This window comes from Myodes glareolus, chromosome 1 (genome assembly GCF_982192425.1).
Source record: "Myodes glareolus chromosome 1, mMyoGla1.1, whole genome shotgun sequence".
Taxonomy (NCBI): Eukaryota; Metazoa; Chordata; class Mammalia; order Rodentia; family Cricetidae; genus Myodes; species Myodes glareolus.
In genome coordinates this window covers 101,870,292-101,890,994 of record NC_142026.1, presented here as the reverse complement: position 1 = coordinate 101,890,994, position 20,703 = coordinate 101,870,292, and the positions used below count along the sequence as shown (strand labels likewise).

Sequence of the window (20,703 nt, the reverse complement as noted above, 5' to 3'; positions counted from 1 at the left end):
GACAACCATTTGAAGTACAGTATACACATGAGGTTTTATCAAGAGAGAATGAAAGGACTGAAAATTTTATATTAAAAGAATAGGAGGCATTAAAAGTAGCACCAGGCACGGTAGCTTATGACTATAACCCCAACGCTTGGAAGGCTGAGGCAAGGGATCACTGGTGAATTCCAGGCCAAGCTAAACTAGACAGTGAGTTCCTATGCAGCTTGAACCATATATAGCATGAGACCCTGTCTCAAAAACCATAACGAAAAAGAAAACAGAACTCCATAACATCCATAGAGAAGTCACCTGCTTTATTACATAGATGACAATTTTTACAAGGGCATAAGTTAGGTATCAGTGTACAAGGTATTCGTGTCCAGATATCACTCTTCTTATGAACAATGCATATGTAGCCAATGTATAAAAGTTTTGAATGTTACAGATGTCAGCATCTGAGACTCACAAGTAAAGCACAGAGAGTGACTCTTCTGACTTGAGTCAGTACTTTCCAAACTGATCGCTGAAGCACCATGACATGATTTTTTTCCTATGAAAATATTAGTGGCTGTGCTTCATAAAATGTCGCTTAAGACAATCATTATAGGAAACACTATCAAGATTCATAATTGCACAAATCTGTAGGGTCTTGCACTTCTGATCACAAGTCACACTGCTGTCAAAACTCACAAAGAAGTAATGGTAGTATTTCAGGAACTGTTTGCTGTCTATGGTAGCAAATTGTTTAGTCAATTCATGTAAGCTCCTTGGCTGTAGATCTGCAATGCCGTAGGCCTGAGTCAGTGTGTACTCCAAGGTCCAGTTGGATTCTCCTTTTAGGTTTGCTTCTGTTAAGTTCAAATAATACTGCAACATGTCCTATATTAAAGACAGTAACAACCGCAGTTCAGTGAGGTTTAAATATAGAACCCAAATACATTCCTATAAGAACTTCACTTCAGTTAGGCAATGGTGATGCACACCTTTAATCCCAGCCCTTGGGAGGCAGAAGCAGGTGGATCTCTGTAAATTCAAGATTAGCCCGGTCTATAGGACAGCCAGGGCTATACAAAGAGAAATACTGTTTAAATAAACAAACAAAGACTCACATACACTCACAAAAAGATCACTTTCTTAAAATTTTAAAATACTGAAAGAATATAATAGTACATCATCCAGATATACAGTGAGACGTACAAAATAAAGAAACTTAAATTCTCAATGCTTAGAGATGACCACTACAGTTTGTAGGTGGAATGAACCCAATTTCTGCCTCTGGGCTTTTATTAATTGTGCTACAGCAGCTGGTAGAAATCAGGTGGGTGCCGGAGGCAGCTGAGACAGACCCTGAGCAATGCCTGAGGTTTTCACATAGACTGAGATATCAGTTTGGGCAGTCTGAAATTGTGATGTGGCCATTTTTCTGGGATGAATGGTGCGCATCACCATCACAAAACGAAAGGGTCAGTCTTTTAATATCAAACTGTTCTAAAGTACCGAGCCACAAATGTGCGCCAGAGAATTTTTGTGACAAAAATAAATGTTCAATTTGAGTTTTTGTTTTAAAAACTTAACTTTCACAAACCTTTACTGAGCACTGAATATGAGCTAAGCATTATTCTAAATACCTTTATCGATTTCTTTTCATGGAACCATCTTAGGAACGCATGAGTTGTGCGCACGTGGCACACATAGGTATGTGCAGTATGTGCGGTATACGTATATGCATTTTCTGTGTATGAATGTGCATGCATAGGTCCTAGTGCTGTGGAGGCCAGAAGACAACAAGGAATTGCTCAGTTGTCCTCCATCTTGTTTCTTCTGAGACAGGGTCTGTTCACTGAACCCGGAGATCTCTTTATCAGCTAGATGGATGGGAACAGATCCTGTCTCTACACCACGGCACTAGGGATCCTGACATGCAGAGCCATGCCTGGCATTTTAGGTGACTACTGGGTTTCTGAACTTAGGTCCTTATGGCTACACAACGAGCACTTTATCCATGGAGGCATCTCCTCAGCTCACCCAGTCATACCTCAATTCCCATTTTAAAGAGCAACAAGTTAGAACACAGGGGAACTTGGTAACGGCAGAAGACAGAACCAAAATCTGGGGCTTATGCTTTTCCAAATAGTTGGGGTGGATAGAAGAATAATTAATGTTTATTCTTAGGGAGGACAATAATATATATCAACATGCACAAATAAGACTACATCCAGTGAAAATTTTTTAGAAAGTGACAAGATTAGGGTTCGGGATGTAGCTCAGTTATTAAAGCACCTACCTGCCTCACATATATAAGGTCCTGAGCTCAGTACCCAGCACCCCATAGATCTGGGTATGGGAGCACACACCTGGGATCCAAGCTCTTGGGAGACAGAGGCAAGAGGATCAGAAGTCTTAAGAATACAGCACATTTTAGGCCAACCCTGCACTACAAAAAACATAATCTTAAAATAAACATATAAAAAAGGTCAGGAAGCCCTTATAGAGATGGTGACTTCCCACAAGCTAGCCTTACCTACCCACCCATAGAGATGACAGCAGACAGAATATCTTTAAGTAAATACACCATGAGATAGCAACATCAAGGGCTTGCTGAGAAACATTCTCCTAAATGAATGAAAACTTCAGTGACATATATAAATATGTACAGGTGGGGTCAACTGAACTGCTCCAACGTACCAGCAATGTATAATCGCCAGGTTTGTACTGAAAGAGTCGGATGCCAGGATTGTTTGTCTCTTTTTGTAAAACTCCTTTCACCGGGGTAACAGCAGGGGCCACAAATGCCGAGTTTATTGGACTTCCTGGACCAAAAACAAATCAGGTATATATTATAACATTTTAATTTAGCCGCAGAAATATGAATAGGTAAGAGAACAATAGACAAATATTATATGATCATTGATTAATCCTCCAATTGTAATTGCCTCAAAACAATTAGTGTTCCTTTTGAGGAAATGAGGATATTTAATATCAAAACCAAAGAGCTATTACTAATTATTACTAATTTTGTTAAGCAAATTAATGTTATTATGTTTATATATATTGTGTATATTTTCTGACAATGAATATAGAATTATACAGATCTATAACTGACTTTATGTTTGAAAGTCACTTTTACATACTTCAGATAAGTAGATGGCAGATAGATTAGAGATGAAAGACAGATAGTTTATAAATTACATACATAAATGGTGATAGATAGATAGATAGCAGATAAATTAGATATAGATGATAGTGATGACAAAGATAAGAGAAGATGGATAAATGATAAATAAATACATCAAGATCTTGATACATATTTAATACAAGTGATAAGTAAACAGGGATTTGCTGATCATATTTTTAACCTTTATATATATTTGAAATTTTTTCACAAAAAAACAAGTCTACCACAACTTACATGCACATTTAAACAACAACAGCAACCACAACAAAATGATCTGGTTTTTATTATTTGCTTAAAGCAAAGTTTCAATAATTATATAATAATCTGATTGACACAAGCTAGCATTTCAGAGACAGAGGCAGGTAGACATGAGTTTGAGGCTATCCTGGTTTACATAGTGAGTTCCATGCCAACCAGAGCTCCACAGTGAGACTCTGTTTTAAAAAAAAAATCAAAATATTAACATATTTTATACATATCTACTATAAGAACCACAAACCAGTTTTATGTTTGGGCATAGAGGCATATGCCTTTAATCCAGCTCTGGAGTAAGTAGAGGCAGGTAGATCCTTGTGAGTTCGAAGCCAGCCTGGTCTACATAGTGAGTTCCAGGTCAGGCAGAGTGCCATAATAAATCTCTCTCACTCTCAAAAAAAAGTCATATTATGATCTAAAAGGATCAAACATTAAAGTATTCATTGATATAAGATAATCTATTTCTAGATGAGAGATAAACATTTCAAAAATATTGTCAAAATATTGAAGAAAATGCAACTTCTTTTCCTCTTATCTAAACAAAATCAAGCTCTTATTGTTTCTTGTTATAACTTCTCCTAATGTTCCTTTCTTTTATTGTGAGCAACTGACAAAAGCAATTAAGAATGTGCTGAATATTTTAAGGCATTCTGTGAATTGTGATCTGTCCTTTAAAGCCTGAGAAAAAAAATAAACAAAGTCTTATAAAGAGAAATTTGAACCTAGCAGGTAAATAACAAACAGTATTAGTTCTGCACACTCAAGAGTCTAACAGAAACTTGGAGTGAGCTAAGATTTCAGAGACTTTGTACGGATAACAAACAAGCAATACTGGCCCTACCCAGCTGACCAGAGCCAGAGCTTGTGGTGCAGAAATCTAGTCACGTGTCTAATCCTATTAGTTGGGCACGCCGCCTATAACCATTCAAGATAAAAAAGAAATGGCAAGGGACTTCGCTTTCAGACAAAGCTTTAAATGCCCTAATCCGTGAGCACACTGGTCAGGCACAGCTGTGCTCTAGGAAGCTGGACTGGGACCTGCATGCAGGTCACATTCATTACCGTTTTGATCCGAGAGAACCATAAGGCTGTCTCTGTGGGTGTGGCCATAGAACTGCCCCGCGATGACAGAGCTGTATTTTCTGAAAATCTCCACCAATTTCTCGTTATAGTACTGCCTCACTGCTGGGGTAGCCGTTGCGTAAGGAAGATACCCCACTGGAACGTGTGCTATGATGTACACCTGAAAGGGAACAAACGAGGAGACACGTGACCGCTTGTCTGAGTATTTTCCCATTACTAAATGGCAGCTGGATACTCATGACTGAACATACAGTAACTAAAATCTAGAAAGCAAATACAGTTTCTATCATGTTTCTGGGAAGAAAGGAAAGAGCTGCAATTATGCGATGATGCATTATGGCGTCTGTCTCATTTGTACTGTATGGATGATATAAGAATATTGACCTCAGTCAACTGAATTCTTAATACTTTTATTAATTCCTAATTCTGCCCCAAGCTCAACAAACAAACTTAGCCTTCCGTTAGTCCACTGCTAAGTCTAGTCTCTAGGATCTACCTTCTCCTTATTTTGCAGAGAGCTGTTGAGTGTATTTTCCAGCCATTCAAACTGATTTGCTGGGTCTGTCTTGTTCAATGTCATGACATTTGGGCCATAGTAAAGGTTCGTGTTTAGGCTGATGATCCTCAAGTCTGGATTACTGATAACTTTCTGCGAGTAAAAGCCACCTGTAAAAACAAATGCAAAATACACTTTAGGAACATGAACACACAAACATGAAGATACTGGGAACGTGAGTCTTAAGGTCGACAATGCAGACTGGCGTTCTCACCGGGTAAGAATCTAAGTTAGCATTAACTGAAAAGGTACCATGTGTCAGGTCCAATGTGCAAGATTAGGAGGGAAGAGCAGATGCATTCAAAAAAAATGCCTGGGAAGTGGGAAATGAAATTAATTTTTTTAATAGTAATTTATATTACAGTAAACCACAACTACTCAAAATGCAGAGTTGTGGAATTATGTCCCAACTGTCACATGTACAATACAGCTCCTGAACCTGAGTTTCAGGGATCACTGTAGAAGACAGGGAAGAAAGATTGTAAGAGCCAGAGGATCGGGGAGATTGCAAGTCTTGGAAATGTCAGAGAAACTACACGTGAAGTCTCACCAATATGGCTGCCTAACAAGGACAACACCAGTAGACATGCTAACATGGAAGGAGAAAAGATCACAGACCTCATAGGCACCAACCTTTTATAAAGAACCATAACAAACTAAGGAATAATGAAAATGGGAGAAATGGTTTTTCCTGCACAAGAGTGCACCACCTGGTTATCCAATAGTAAATGCTCAGCCCCAGAAACATAGACATAAAAGTAACACTACATAGACTGAGCAGATTTTGTCTATGTATTTAGAAAGCTATAGCTCCATCTATCCATCCACTCACCCACCCACCCGTCTGTCTGTCTATCTATCTATCTATCTATCTATCTATCTATCTATCTATCTATCTATCTATCTATTTATCTACCTATCTATCTATATTCTATCATCTATCTATCCACATAAGTAACAACAAAGAAAAATACATGCATTTAAAGAGCAAAAGGGGAGAGACAGATGGGAGAATTGGAAGGAGGAAAGAGAAAGAAGAAACTATGCAACTATATTTTATTTTCAAAAAATAAAAAATAATAATGTATGCACTAGCTCCTAGTTTTAAATAAAAGGACTTAAGAGATACTATGAGACATAAAAATCTAAAGAATGAAAATGCACAGGACCCTGCAAGGCACTGCCAGAAAAAGAACACATCAGACCCCGCATGCCTCGCCCTTGAACCAGTGGAGACAATAGCAGAGATCTGTCTCATTTTGGAGCATTCAGAGTGAGCCCCTCTATTCTGGTATCTGATTTCTTTGTCTTGTGCCCACTCCCCAAACATCTATTTCCTTAGCTTTCAATCATGACTAATCACACGCAGTCTCTTTAACTTCCATTTTCACCCCTTTAGTCACAATGTATTATGATTTTTCCCACAGTAATAGTAGTGTGTGTGTGTGTGTGTGTGTGTGTGTGTGTGTGTGTGTGTGTGTGTTGCATGGAGAGTCTGGAGACCAACCTCTCTAGTGCTATTCCTCATATGTTATATATCTTATTTATTGAGACAGGCCTCACTGGCCTGGCCTTCAGTGACCTGGACTTCACTAGGTTGGCTAAAGGAACACAGAGCCCCAGTCCACCTGTATTCACCTCCAAAAAAGTTAAAAAGGATTGAACTTTACATAGTTACAACATATAAAAGCAAAGGGGATACATTCTGCTACAGTTTAGATTTGAAATATTCCTCAAGTTTATGTGTTGAAGGTTTGATCCCTGATGAAGGTCTTACAGAGAGGCTACTAAATCACCAGGGGGCATGAGAATCACCCCACTGATAAGCTAAATAGACCATTGGAGGTAGGGCCGAGTCAGCTACAGGCAGCAGAACGCAGGACGAATGTCTTCAGGGAATGTCTTCAGGGAATGTCTTGTGTCTGCTCACAGAGATTCCCGTGTTCTCTCTCACTCTCTTTATCCCTCCTTCCTTCCCTCCTTCTCTCTTTTTTCCATCCTTCCTCCTTCCTTCCCTCTCTAGCTCTCTCTTACCTCCCTACCTCCTTTGCTGATAGCCATGAAGTAAGAACCTGTTCTCCACCATACCCATCTGCCATGCTCTCTTAGCTTCATCAGGGGCCTGAAGCCCTGGGGCTAGAATACCATGAGCCAATGGACCTTGGAAAGCAGGAATTCAAACGAATCTTCTTCCCTTAAGATGTTTCTCTCTGGTATTTTATAACAGGGCTGATATGCTTACTAAATACACATTACCATTTCAAAAGAGGAATGGGAAAATAAGAAGGAAGGCTCAGAGAAAAGCAGGATGACATCAAGCAGGATAAACATTAAATCTTAACTCTATGGCTGACATGGAAGCTGGCAAGGCAGTGGGTTATCAGCTTCAATGGGGCAGCCCTATGGCCTTCCTGACTGCATGGGTGGGCTCTGCTTGTAATTACATCTTCCCTTGGAGGATGTTCCACATCCCTGGCATCTTTAACTTCTGTGGTCTCACGCACCTTCACTCTACAGCTTCACACATCATCACCTCATGGGCTGCCCAAGGGAGGAGAAGGAGAGACTACACCCGGGAGAACTCACCATGACTCTTCATGCTACTGGCTATACACGTCAGAGCCCATCTGAAAACCTCAGGCATTCTCACTTTACCAGCTGCTCCCTCATAACATTGGGTTTTTGAGGTACAAGTATCCACTCTTTCCTCTCAATCCATTTTCCATACGCTTTTATTTTTACTCAATTCAAAATTCAGCTTTTTCTTCATGTGGAACATCTTGGTTAAGGATGGGACAGGAAGGCAAAGAGCTCTTTCATAAGGTAAACAGGTTCACATGTGTTCTAAGGCCTCATTGCTGTTTTATTGGCTTTCATACAATGTGGACACAAAGACTATCTAGAATCGGAAGACCTAAACAAATGTTAAAGATTTACGTCTAAACAAGTAATAAAAAAGGAAGCTAAACAGTGTTTCACTAACCTTTCCTTAACGTGCTAACAGCGTCTTCATCCAGCCATGGTTTCCAGAGGTCAGCTACAGCACTGTAGACCTTGCTGGTGGCTATTGGCAGCTGGTCCTGGCCACAGAGAAGACAAGCCGCGATTGAAACTTTAAAGATCTTTGGATTAATTAAAGGGAGCATTTCTTGAGTGCTGACTATGTTAGTTATCTGTACACACTACGTTCTCAGTCTTTAAGGAAGGCCTATAACCTAGCCAAGAAAGGGGAGGCAAAGGTGACACGCTAAGGGTACGATATGTTACCAAGCGCTACCAGGAGAACAAAACATGACATCATGCCAAGCAGGAAGTGAAGGTAGCATTTAGAGTAGGAATGGAGCAGTAATTTCAAGTCAGCATTAAAGCAAAACAAATGGTCCAGACACAAACACAGCTGTACAGAGGTGTGTGCTAAGAGTTGAGAGAAGCTCATGCTAAGGGCCTGGGCAGGGTCTAGATGGATGATGAGATAAAGAAATGTATTTGAGACAATGAAGGCAAGTTTGAGCCTGAACATGCAGGACTGGTGTAGCATGCTGTAGGATTAGAGAAAACTTAACGACTTAAGATTTTAATGAAGTCATTTAGAATGCTATTACGAAACTGCCCCGGTCCTTCAAGATTCAGGTTTATGCCTGCGGGCTTGTAACTTGCACTAACCTCTTCGTGGCAGGCTAAGTTGCAACAACATATTGTGGTTTAAAAGAAATTAAAATACATAAAAATTTAGTAGCTGAAGAGACAGCTCAGTAATTAAGAACATGTACTGCAGAGGACTGAGTTTGGTCCTCAGCAGTGTTGGGTTTGCTTACTCTACCTGCAACACCGATCCCAAAGGATCTGATGTCTCTGGCTTATTGTAAGGAGAGAGTCACTTGTTGGTTCCTGGCCTGCCAGCTAGCTTAGATCTGAAATAATCACACAGAAACTGCATTAATTAAATCACTGCTTGTCCCATTAGCTCTAGCTTCTGATTGCCTAACTCTTACATATTAATTTAACCCATTTCTATTAATCTGTGTATCGTCACATGGCAGTGGCTTACCTGCAGTGTTTTGGCATGTCTGGCTCTGGTGACAGCTCCATGGCATATCTCTAACTCTGCCCTTCTTTTTCCCAGCATTCAGCTTAGTTTTCCCTGCCTACCAAAGTTCTGTCCTGCTATAGGTCCAAAGCAGTTTCTTTACTCATTAATGGTAATCACAGCACACAGAGTGGACTCCCACATCACTGGCTTCTTTGAACTTCTGCATCTATGTGCACATACAAACACACATACATGCACACCACAGGGAGAAGAGAAAGAGAGAGGGAGAGGGAGGGAAGAAAAAAGGAAGGAAGAAAGAAAGAGGGGAGGAGATAGTTAAAAATAAAATCTTTTCCTTTTGGGCTGAGATTTGACTACCGTAAAAAAAAAAATAGCTATAATAGGAAGGTCCCTTACCTATGAGATTGGCAGCACCAGTCTCAAATGTGTAGAAGTAAATAGAGACCCTGCTCCATACTGATTATTTGAGCAGTATGGGAAAGAATTCCAGGGTAAGTGCTTCTGATTAACAGGTGAAGTCCTTGCACATTTCTGTGTACATTTATGGAGTTACCCTGCAGGTTTAAAGGCTTTCAATGAAGAAATTCTACTCAGATTTTACACTAGAATTCTCCAAAACTATATCCCAGATAGTAACAGTCTTTAAAGAAATTTGTTCTAAAATTTTCATGTTATATTTGATATATCTAAAGCTGCAATGTGAAAGAGTGTGAGGGAGCAGAACAAGGGTTGGAGAGGGAAGAAGAAATCATGGAAATGATAGAAATACAGTACACATGCATCAAACAGTCAAAAACATGTTTTTACATTAAGAAAAGATCAGGAAGGCATGGTAGTGCACACCTTTAATCCTAGCATTAGGGAATCAGAGACAGAAAGAAAAAAAAGTAATATAAAAAAATCACAAGGTAGAAACTGGAAATTAAGTTCAGTGTGAGAGCACATGCTTAGTATGTGGGAGACCCTGGGTTTAATCTCCATCAGTATAACCCATAATTTAGAAATAGGAAGAAATGTAATTTGTATATATGTAGCTCAATTTACCTACAAATAGAACAGTTTATAGAAGTTAGTATTTATAGCTTTGACTTGCTTTAATATTTGACTCGAAGAAAAACAAAGATGAAGATAAAATAAAGCAATATCTCAAAGAAATCCAAAAGGAACTCATGATTTAATAACCAACACTTCACTTACTGAAGGCTTGGGAGTTGCCAGAAAATACATTACACTCTCTTCATATATTACAACTAATTTGCACAAAAGTTTTGCAATGCAAATATTGTTATTCTTGTTGGTAAATGGGTGTCATATGAAGGAGAGTCATGTGAATTATCCAAAGATAACCAAAGTTTCTGAGCACTGGAGATAAAGCTGTAATTCTCATGAACAAATCTCTGTACAAATTGATCTCTTTTTTGTTTTGGGGGATTTTTGCTTTTGTTTTTTGAGACAGGGTTTCTCTGTGTGTTGTGAAGAAAGCTGCTTTTTGGTTCCTGGCCACTTAGTCTCAAAATAATCACACAGGGGGCTGGAGAGATGACTCAGCAGTTAAGAGCATTGCCCGCTCTTCCAAAGGTCCTGAGTTCAATTCCCAGCAACCATATGGTGGCTCACAACCATCTGTAATGAGGCCTGGTGCCTTCTTCAGGCATGCATGTAGACAGAATATTGTATACATAATAAATAAATATTTTTTAAAAATCACACAGAAACTGTATTAATTAAATCATTGCTTGGCCCATTAGCTCTAGTTTTTTATTGGCTAACTCTTACATATCAATTTAAACCATTTCTATTAATCTGTGTATCTCTACTGGTTAAAGTTCTGGAGTTTGTCTCCAGTGGGGCTGCATGGCTTCTTTCTGACTTTGCCTCCTTTCTCCCCACATTCAATTTAGTTTTCCTACCTACCCTAAGTTCTGACCTATCAACAGGCCAAGGCAGTTTCTTTATTCACCAATGATATTCACAGCATACAGAAGGGAATTCCGCATCATCTTTGTAGCTCTGGCTGTACTGAAACTCTCTCTGTAGACCAGACTGGTCTTGACCTCACAGAGATCCACGTGTGTCAGGATTAAAGGTGAGCACCACCACTGTCCTGCTTGAGTTTTACACAGCGGGAACAGAACACTGCACCATGACTGAGTATGCACAGGCACCTTAACAAAAGGCTCCTGTGAGTGGCTGGAGTTAGGTCACATCAAGCACTGAATATCCTGAAAATCATTTTTGTCTTTAATCATATCTGAATCAGATAAGCAGGACTGGAACAGGGACCTTGGCTACTTTAACAGTTTTACTAGCTGTGTTCTTAATCTACCTTGAATCAGAACATGCTGGTCTTCATATGTCCAACAGGCTCATGTAAATGCAAACACTTGTCAATATTAACCTTGCTTGCTAAGTCTATCATGGCAATGGTAAATAAATAAGAAAACACACTGAAAGGACTGAAGAAATTGATGAAGTTTATAACAGCAACAACAACAACAAAGAATTAAAAATCCACAAACTATGAAATCTGCTACTACAATGTACTATTGGCATAAGATTTTATGAATTGTTTTTTTAATCTTTTGAAAATGCCCCAAAACCTTCCTTGATAGTTATCACAGGAGTACTTCCTTGAGACCCATCCTTATGCCCTACCCATGTCATAATCTTGACAGAGAAACCATCTAAGCTCTTCTGGAAGCTGAGGTCAGTTTTACCTGTGGCCAGTAGTCATGATTTCCCAGTGCAGGAAACACCTGGAGGTTCGGAAAGAGGTTCTGGACCGTCAAGGTCATGTTAGTGATCACCTTTATGACAGTGCCTGTTGAGAGTTCAGGTACTGGGACATGAGGCGGGCTATCCCTGAAAAGGAGACAGAAACTCTGTAATGAGTAACTTCCTAGACTTATGCATGACAACTTGTTGTAGCTATCAGTATAAATGTCTACTTTAGAATAATAAGGTAAAATTAAAGAGTCAAAGAATAGCCAATGGTTCAAAGGTAATGGCAACCATAGTGCCAACTATTCAGCAGACTAAAGTAAGGGATGAATTGAGCCAAGTATTTAAAGATCAACACGAACTACATAGCAAAATACAACCTCGAAAGGGGGTAGGGAAGTGGGGTGAGATACTCTTCATCTACCAACAATACTACAAAAAGAGGAAAGGGAAATACAGGAAATTATAGTCTATTTTATTGGCTGACTGAAGATTTATAAGAAACTCACAGGATTAGTAATGTATAGACTGAAGGACAAAAAGAATAGATTCAAATCTCTGTTTTACCAGCAAGTAATTATATATATTTGGGCAAGATGTTTAGAATCTCGGTGTCTTCATTTCCTTGCCTCTAACACGAAAATAATATGATCTAGGGATATAAAGATTATTAAGTAGGAGAATAGAAATTAATTAAAACAGGACCCCACACAAAATAAATACCTTGCAAGGATTAGCAATATTTCAGGAACTATATGGACCTTACCACGGTAGATGATGGGCCTAGTTAATCCCACCATAAAACGATGCTTCTCAGAATTATTCTCACAAGTTAACATTCATTGTTTTCCTTTGTTCTTAATTGTTTAAACAAAACTTAAAGTTATATTATTCAATATGACAAGATATTGATGCAAGTGTGTTATTTATGGAATCATTTCTTAGTTAACACAAACATATTTATTAAGTCTATACCACAGGGAAAAAACCCTACAGGATGTATAAAATAGTTTATATCACTAAGAATATTGATTATGTGGTCTAGTAATTTTTACATAACACACTTTATTAATTCTGAGAATCTAACATATGCATACAATTTACTTTGGTCACAGTCATTCCCCATCCCCCCCATCCCCACTGACTCATCCTAGATCAACACCCACCTTCCACTCCCTCCCAACTTCATGTCCCCTTTTTTGGTTTTTATCTCACTGAGTTCAATTTGCACTGCCTATATACTCATAAGCGTGGGACCATCCACTGGAGCGTAAGACCTAGCACATTTTGACACAAGCAATTCTTTATTAATTTGGCACACGAACGAAGATTACCATATCCTGTAGGACAATATTGCATAATTAAGAGTTTATATATGTACTTACCCTGTCCATATCATGAAAGATGCTTCTTGTCCTGAATTCTTAATAAAATCAAATGCTGACAAAATAAGTTGATATGGAGAGTCACACAGGACATCTCCAAAAGGGCCAGGATTGGAGGCATTTGCACCTTTAGAGGAAGCACACACCTTGGTGTGGTCGTCTGTAATGTGGTAAGTGGGATCCAGATGCAAGTCAGTCACATGCCAAAATTGCCCTGTTGGTTAGGAAGGAAATACTGATAAATTTGTGCTCAGAGTATGACTGAGACAGCTGCTCTCCTCGCCGCTGAAGGAAGCTGTCACAATTTCAGACTTCTTACACCAGGAAGTTAAGTGCAACTCTCTTTTATGAGAAACATACATAGGAACAGAGGAACATACAACTTACACGGGTGAACCAATGAGCTCAGAGTTAGCATAACTACTCAACAAAGACTCTAATGCACAACAAAATGTTTGGTGCCAACTTTCTGAGAGGCCAGTGAGCTCATCTCATACTGTGAATGACTTAAAATATCATCAACTGTACCAAGACTGTACTAGTAGATAGAGTACAGAATCAGGAAATATTTACCTCCGTTAATTTTTATATTTCTCTCAGCATTAAAGGAAGTAGCCATATGACAAATATTCAGTTTCTTAGATATTCTTTAAAACTAATTAATTAGAAGTACAAACATCATACAGTTGTACTGAATGTTAATATTGTGGGAAGCAATTCTTAAAAGAGAATTTTCTTATTGGACTCAGGGAAAAGTCAAATATTTATTTAACAACAATCCTCAGAAATCATATTTGCTGTGGTCCATGGGAATCATGCAGTGAGATTTCAACTGATAGAGCAGAAGGCTGACTCACCAGAATGAATGTGTTCCACTGGAGATAAACCCAGTTTGCAAGTATATCAGTTGATTCTTTCAGTAAATCTCTTGTGAAGCCATAAACACTCTCCTTTGGTCCCAAATTCAGCCGAGTTTGGATTATTGGGCACAACTCTTTCTTATGTACTGATATATTGGGTCAACCACACACATACTCTAGGACCTCCAGTGGAAAATTTAGTCACACAGTCAGTAACCTTGGTCCCCACAGTCTAATCTTCGCTTTGTTTCCTGAGATACATTAGAAGGCACCTCCCACTGACTATATTCCATTTGGCAGGACATGCAGTCAGGAAAGGAGTCTTTCATATAGATCACATTTGGGGCCTTCAAAGATAAAGGGGAGTCTAAGTTCAGAGAACTGCCTTTGTTTTGTGTGTGTACATAAACTGGAAACTTTGCAGAACAGAGAGAACAGCAGGAGAAGAATAAAGAAGCTGTTGCAAAAAAGTACGTAGTGGAGAGTTCATTTTGCCCTCAGACCTAAGTCCTGTGCTTTCTCTAAGTTTTCTGAGCCTTGAAGGGGACACTGAGGCCGGCAGTCGGAGGTCCCCGATACATACTAAGCAATATTACTTCGCTGAAGAATTACTAGAACAAGTCATAGTATCTTTCACTATGGATCTGTGTTACATGCAGGTGTGATTTATAGGGCAGATGTGGTATTAAGAAATTTGTATATGTTGTATCACATCATTTTCAAAGGGACTTTTGATAGGGGAGTTCAGCCAATCACATTCTGTCTGTGGGGCGTGTTGCCTTAAGGCAAAAGTTTACCTATAAACCTGGCGGGTGCACTTCCCCTCCCTCTCTCTGGCCTGGATCCAGCCTTCCGGATGGTTGGGATTCTGGTGTAAGTTTTCCCTTTTTTTTTTATTAAAAGCTAAATCTTTTATATAGTATTGGTCTGTTTATTCTATCGATCGACCACGCCCGCTACAGACTTTAAGACGTTGGACTTACCATTTTGAGTTTATAGCAGAGAAACTAATGGTGAGTGTGGTGTGAATGAGAAATATCCCCCATAGGCTCAGGAATTTGAATATTTAGTCCCCAGGTAGTAGAGTTAAGGGACCTTGAGGAGGTGTAGCCTCGGTGGAGGAAGTATGTCACAGTGGGAACAGAGTTCATAGCCTCACTCTGCCTCTGCTTCCCACTTGTGGTTGAAAATGTGGTCATTGAGCTTCCTGATCCAGCTTCCTGTGCTATGCCTTCATCCTGGAACTATAAACCCAAACAAACCCTTCCTGCTGGAAGCTGTCTTCAGAGTGGCATTTTATCACAGCAACAAAAGCTAACTAATACACCGACTCAAGTGGAAAATTCAGTAAGAATACACAACGTATATGACCCCTCACATAAGGGAGCCTATATGCTGAAGAGTCCTCAAGTTTCCTCACATATAATCAACCACTGTGCTGCGTTCTCACTTATAAGTAACTTCTTCAACACTGAGATTTGTTCAGCTTTACCACTCATGATGCTTTTTACTTCTCTGAAAGAATAGAACTCTTTAGGGCAGCAGAATTAAATTTTGGAATCACAGAAGAGAAAGCATTTTTCTTATTTTGTTTTAATTCCCATACAAATTTAGTGAGTATATTTTTTGCATACTTTTCAGCTTGTTCTCCTTAATTGCTCTTCAAAATAGCCTTCCAAATACGCTATGAAAACATACTTAAAAAAGTTTCGAACTCATTCTGATTCCAAGTTGCATCCGAAATGCATCGGAAGGGACATAGCAAAGCAAGTAGAATAACTGCAAGCTTTTTAAGCTGTGCGAAATTGATAAAAATAACAGGAAAAGTGAAGTGCAAACAGTTCCGATGGTGCTTTGACTGTTGATCTGGGGCGTGCCTATGAGGAGCTCTTGAGACTTGATGTAGAAAGACCCTGCCCACAACGGAGGGAGGGCACAAGGCCCAAGACAGGCAATACTGGATTGTGGAAGTGTGGAAACAACTGGGCACAAATAAGCATGCACTATTTGTTCTCTGTCTACTCTTGATGGTGGATGTGACCAGCTGCCTTAAATTCCTGCTCTGACTGCCCAAAAACAATGGGGTAACTATTTGATTATAGCCACAAACAAGAAATTAAGATAACAGTGGACTTGCTAAGTAGCAATGACAAGTTATTGTTTTGATGGTCAGTTCTTGCCAATGTCATCATAATTGTATAGCAAGGGTTTATAAGTAAGAAGTAGAAGGCATGAACGCCAGATGAAAGTTGACATGAAATATTATTCATCATCAGTTACTCAGCACTTAGTCAGTATTTTCAAACAGCAACAGAACATAATTTCTTTCTTCCCACAAAGCAGAAAATGCCCTAAACTTTATCTTGAGTTCAGATATACTCTATCCCAGCACAAAAAACAAAGGAGACAAATGGATTGGAATTATTATGTGGGTTGCCCTTCTATCTCATTTCTGTGTATACTTGTGTTTAGATTATTTGTAGAAAGTAAATATGCAGCAAAACACATAAAACAGAATAGTGTTTGACAGCAGAGACAGACAACCTGACTTCCATTATAAACTCTACCACCCAGAGATTCAGTCTCTGTGATCTTGGTCTGTCAGATGGGAATGTAATGTTGTCACCTAAGATAACAGGTAATTTAACACTAGCAGAAAGCAAGTCCTTAAAAAGCACATGACTCTGAGGAAGCCGCATGTTAGCTTTGCTATCATCATTTTATAAAGCCTGCCATCTGAAATTAAATTTCCACATTTGCTTGTAACCGTTCAAGTTCAAGTCCTTAGGACATGTTTAGTACTGTTCTGTAGGCTTTTCACCATTATTGCTAAAGCAGACAGGGAACTGGAGTGTGCGGGATTAAATCGAAGTCGAACACCAAAAAGAACAGGGCTGAGACACTGATTCGGGAATCTCACCACAGAACACATGTGGTTTATAACCATTGTACACTGCCTTGCACATCCTTAGTCAAATGGGCTGCCTGCCATGGAAGTAGATAATGTTGTCTACATGTAAAACATAGTGAAGATTAAAGTGAATGAGATCATAAACGTATTAAATTTTCATAATCCAAAACTTGAAATAGACTAGGGCACATCCCTCTGACAGAACCCAGTACCTGGTTCACAGAGTTCCAAAAATGGGAATTTGTCTGACAGATTGGGCCCTTAACAAAGAGGCTTTAAATTATAACTAATGACATTTAGGCAAAGGCAAATTTCAGGATTCCCTCCCTATCATGTGACTAGTCAGTGAAAGCTGAGCTAGAGCCAATTTCTCCAGATGCCAAGATCCTGCCATATCACACTGCTGGACAGACAAATGATGGGGCAATAGTTTCACTGATGGATGGCTATAAATGTGTTGGAACCTCTAGAGGCTTTACATCCTAGCTTTAATAAAATTGTACATATGTGTGTGTGTTTCTACCAATCTGGTCTATGATACATTCAGTAACACACTGGAGTCAAAATTTTTTACCACACACTCCAAAGTTCTTTACCAAAATCGCCCACCTCTTCTCCAGTTAATCTTTTCAAAGATTTCTCAAAATATATGTGTTCAATGTGTCTGGATAGAGAAATGCTCAAAATTTATCTAGACAGATGCTCAAAATTTTTAAAAAGAAAATTTAAGTCAAAGAAAGTTTAATAATTTTTCCTAACAAACCCAATGAACCACAACTGTATGGACAACTGTATGCAGTTGTTTCAACAGATGTTGATTAATCTGTTTAGCATGTTGCATGTTGCTGTGGGCTAAATACACCAAAAGGTGGCAGTATGTTAAATCTAAAAAAAAAAAAAAAAAAAAAAAAAGTCAAGCAACCCTAGGGTGGTTGTCTGTCCTCTGGCAACCTGAACTTGGCATGGGAAAAACTAGGACTGGGAGTTTAAACACAGTTAGGAAACAAACAGAAGCCGGGCTGGGTTGAAGTTGTGGGCGAGTACAAGGGAGAAATGAGGGGATATCATCGAGTAAAATGACCCATGCTTTGTGAAACCACTGAGTCAACACATCTGGACTTTACAGTTAGCCTCTCTCCCTTCCCAGGCAATGGGAGGTGATTCAACCCTGTCACCTCTCCTACCAAAACAGGAAGCTAAATGAGGCAGATTCATATGACTCCCCCCCCCCCCCCAGCAAGTTTGCACGAAGACTTTCAACAATTAACTCATTAATGCTAAAAAAGGATTTTGCCTGTGGTGCAACCTGAGACTTTTTTAGGTCAAAATCCTGAACAGTCACCGATTTAAATAGCAAATTCCGGGTGCTGAGGTAGCTGTCCTACAGACACAATTCCAGCAGAATATAAAAAAATAAAAATAAACACAAGGCAACAGTATGCATGTATCCACATTTGGGGACGGGGTGTTCTGTTACGATTGTTATTTGCCAGAGTTTGCAAACCAGACATGCAGTTGTGGCTGGTAAAATTTTGGCAATAAGTCACGCGCACTTCATGTTCGGGCAAAGAGACTGGATCCACCCCCAGAATATTCCTAAAGTCTTCTGCAGATAGACCAGCAGCTTAGAGAGGCGAAAGGCAGCAGGAGAATTTCAGGCCTGAGCAATGACCAACGTCTCCAGGACAGTTATCTCCTCAAATCAAAACAGAACCCTCGCTCTTAGCAACATCACTCCAGAGGCAGCAATTATTTTTAAAGGAAGCTTAAAATGGGAGATGTGCTCTGGGCACACTGGATGACCAAGGGAATACCCACAGCAATTCTTAGCTGCCTTTTCCATGGGACAGCAGCTTCGGCTGTCCTCCCCTGGGAACCAAACAACACAAACCCAGAATGTAAACAAACGCCCAGCAGACTGTTCGATAGGCTCGCCCACGAAACTCCCCTACGATGACCCAGTCCCAGCGACCTTGCTGTCAGGCCTTGGACCACACAGTAGCCAGCGTGGCCGCGTTCTATGCCCAGCCGCCCACGCGCCGTCGGCGACTTGGCTGGCCCCTTCCACAGTCCAGTGAACAATCGCGATCCACTCACCCACAGCTGGAGCGCGACCGGAGGGCGTCAGGGGCACCCCGAAACTCGGGTCGCAGAGCCAGGCAGTCAGCAAGTAGCAGAGGAAGGTGGCCAGCAACGCCATGGCGAGCAGCAGCCACTGTCCCGGGAGGCTAGGCTAGGGCTAAGGCGCCGCTGGGACCCACAGGCCCCGGGGGTGGGGAGGAAGCCAGAGTCACTCCGGGTGTAGACGCCCAGATCACGTGCAAAGACAGATTTCCCCTGAGCAGGAGTTCTCCTGACCTTCTGGACTCTAGTTTTATTTTAATATGCCTCCTTATTTCCTAGGTCACTGGGAAGGAATATTTTTGTGCCAGCCCCGTGCATATTATCTTCCCTGAACGCCAGGAACACCTACCTGACAGGGCCACTTAGGACAGGTGCAAGAAGGGGGCGGGGAAAACCCTGAAGTGTGCTTAAGACGTCTGAGTTGCAGAGTGGATCTGGATTTCCTCAGTATCTTCACCAGCAAGGGACTCAGGATTGAAATGCAAATTCCCAGGCCTTTGGCCAGCTCTGTGAATCAACATTCCAGGAATGGAATCCAGCAGTGTGTTGGCTTCACTGACCTCCAAGGTGATGGGGCAGGTGGAGTTTGCAAACCACGTCCCAATTTCACCAGGCCGAATGTTTTCCCCCACAACTGAGTTACAGCATGCCCTTATGCAATATACCTGGTAAATACACAGAGACTGTTGATTTTGCACTCCAAAGGAAGTTTTGAAAACTATTTTGGCAAACAAGCCAGAATGCTCAAACTGTGTTTCACATGTATTCTGTGTTCTTTCTCTTGGCTTTTATGAGAATGCGGTCTCTTTCAAATAAAGCCAATGATTTTGGTTTATAAGGCGTGGGGTTTATATGGAAGAGCGTACCTTTGAGAAACATTCGCCTCATAAAAGATGTCAGCTGGAGCACTGGAGCACCTTGAAGCTGTGCTGTGTAAAGAGAGTCTCCAAAATACTTTGCTTTAACTGAGTGCAAGGGAATTTACTGTGGGAAAATAGATATTTTAGGTGGAAAGCCAAACTTTTCCAGGGATCTTTTGGCCCCTTTAATAATCAGTTGCCTTAACCTGTATTTCTAGTATATCACTCTCATGACTAACAGAGCAACTTAGAATACATTACTAAGATTAACTGCTCTTTAGATTCCTCCAGCCCTAAAATTAAGAATACTACGTCTAAACCCTATAGATTCTCTACTTGAGTTTATATTTTTCTACTATGAACATAATTGGTAAAAGCATTGATTTATTACTTCCTTTGTTCTGTAACTACACAATTTTCTATAACCTATTTCATGCTGGAACAATTTAAAGAAGCTTGAATTTGTGTTCCCATCTGAGTATCATGCATAGGTCCAGAATGTATTATTTTTATATTTTCTTCAGGTAATTTTGCCAAAGTATTTTACAGATAAGTTTTTCATCAGAGAAAACCTTATTTTATATCCTGCATGACCTAAGAATTGTATCTCTTGAAAAGGATTTTTAAGTGCACACAGACTCCCTTTTCATATCCTGCCAGACTCCTCCCAGGCTTGCTTTAGCTTCCCTGTGTTTCAAGTGGTACAAAAAACACAGAAGCTGGGTGGTGGTGGCGTA

The 20,703-nt window shown here is 40.0% G+C and overlaps 1 protein-coding gene across 1 annotated transcript; it reads right to left on the bottom strand.

Moving 5' to 3' along the window:
* Window positions 1–278: 278 nt before the first annotated feature.
* On the bottom strand, window positions 279–19,386 carry Smpdl3a (sphingomyelin phosphodiesterase acid like 3A). Its single transcript, XM_048425117.3, has 8 exons — window positions 19,080–19,386; window positions 13,212–13,425; window positions 11,823–11,967; window positions 8,038–8,134; window positions 4,995–5,164; window positions 4,478–4,658; window positions 2,671–2,795; window positions 279–864 (listed from the first exon to the last, which is right to left on the bottom strand). The coding sequence occupies exons 1-8, from the start codon at window positions 19,180–19,182 to the stop codon at window positions 547–549; spliced, it is 1,353 nt and encodes a 450-aa protein (XP_048281074.1). The 5' UTR covers window positions 19,183–19,386; the 3' UTR covers window positions 279–546.
* Window positions 19,387–20,703: the final 1,317 nt, after the last annotated feature.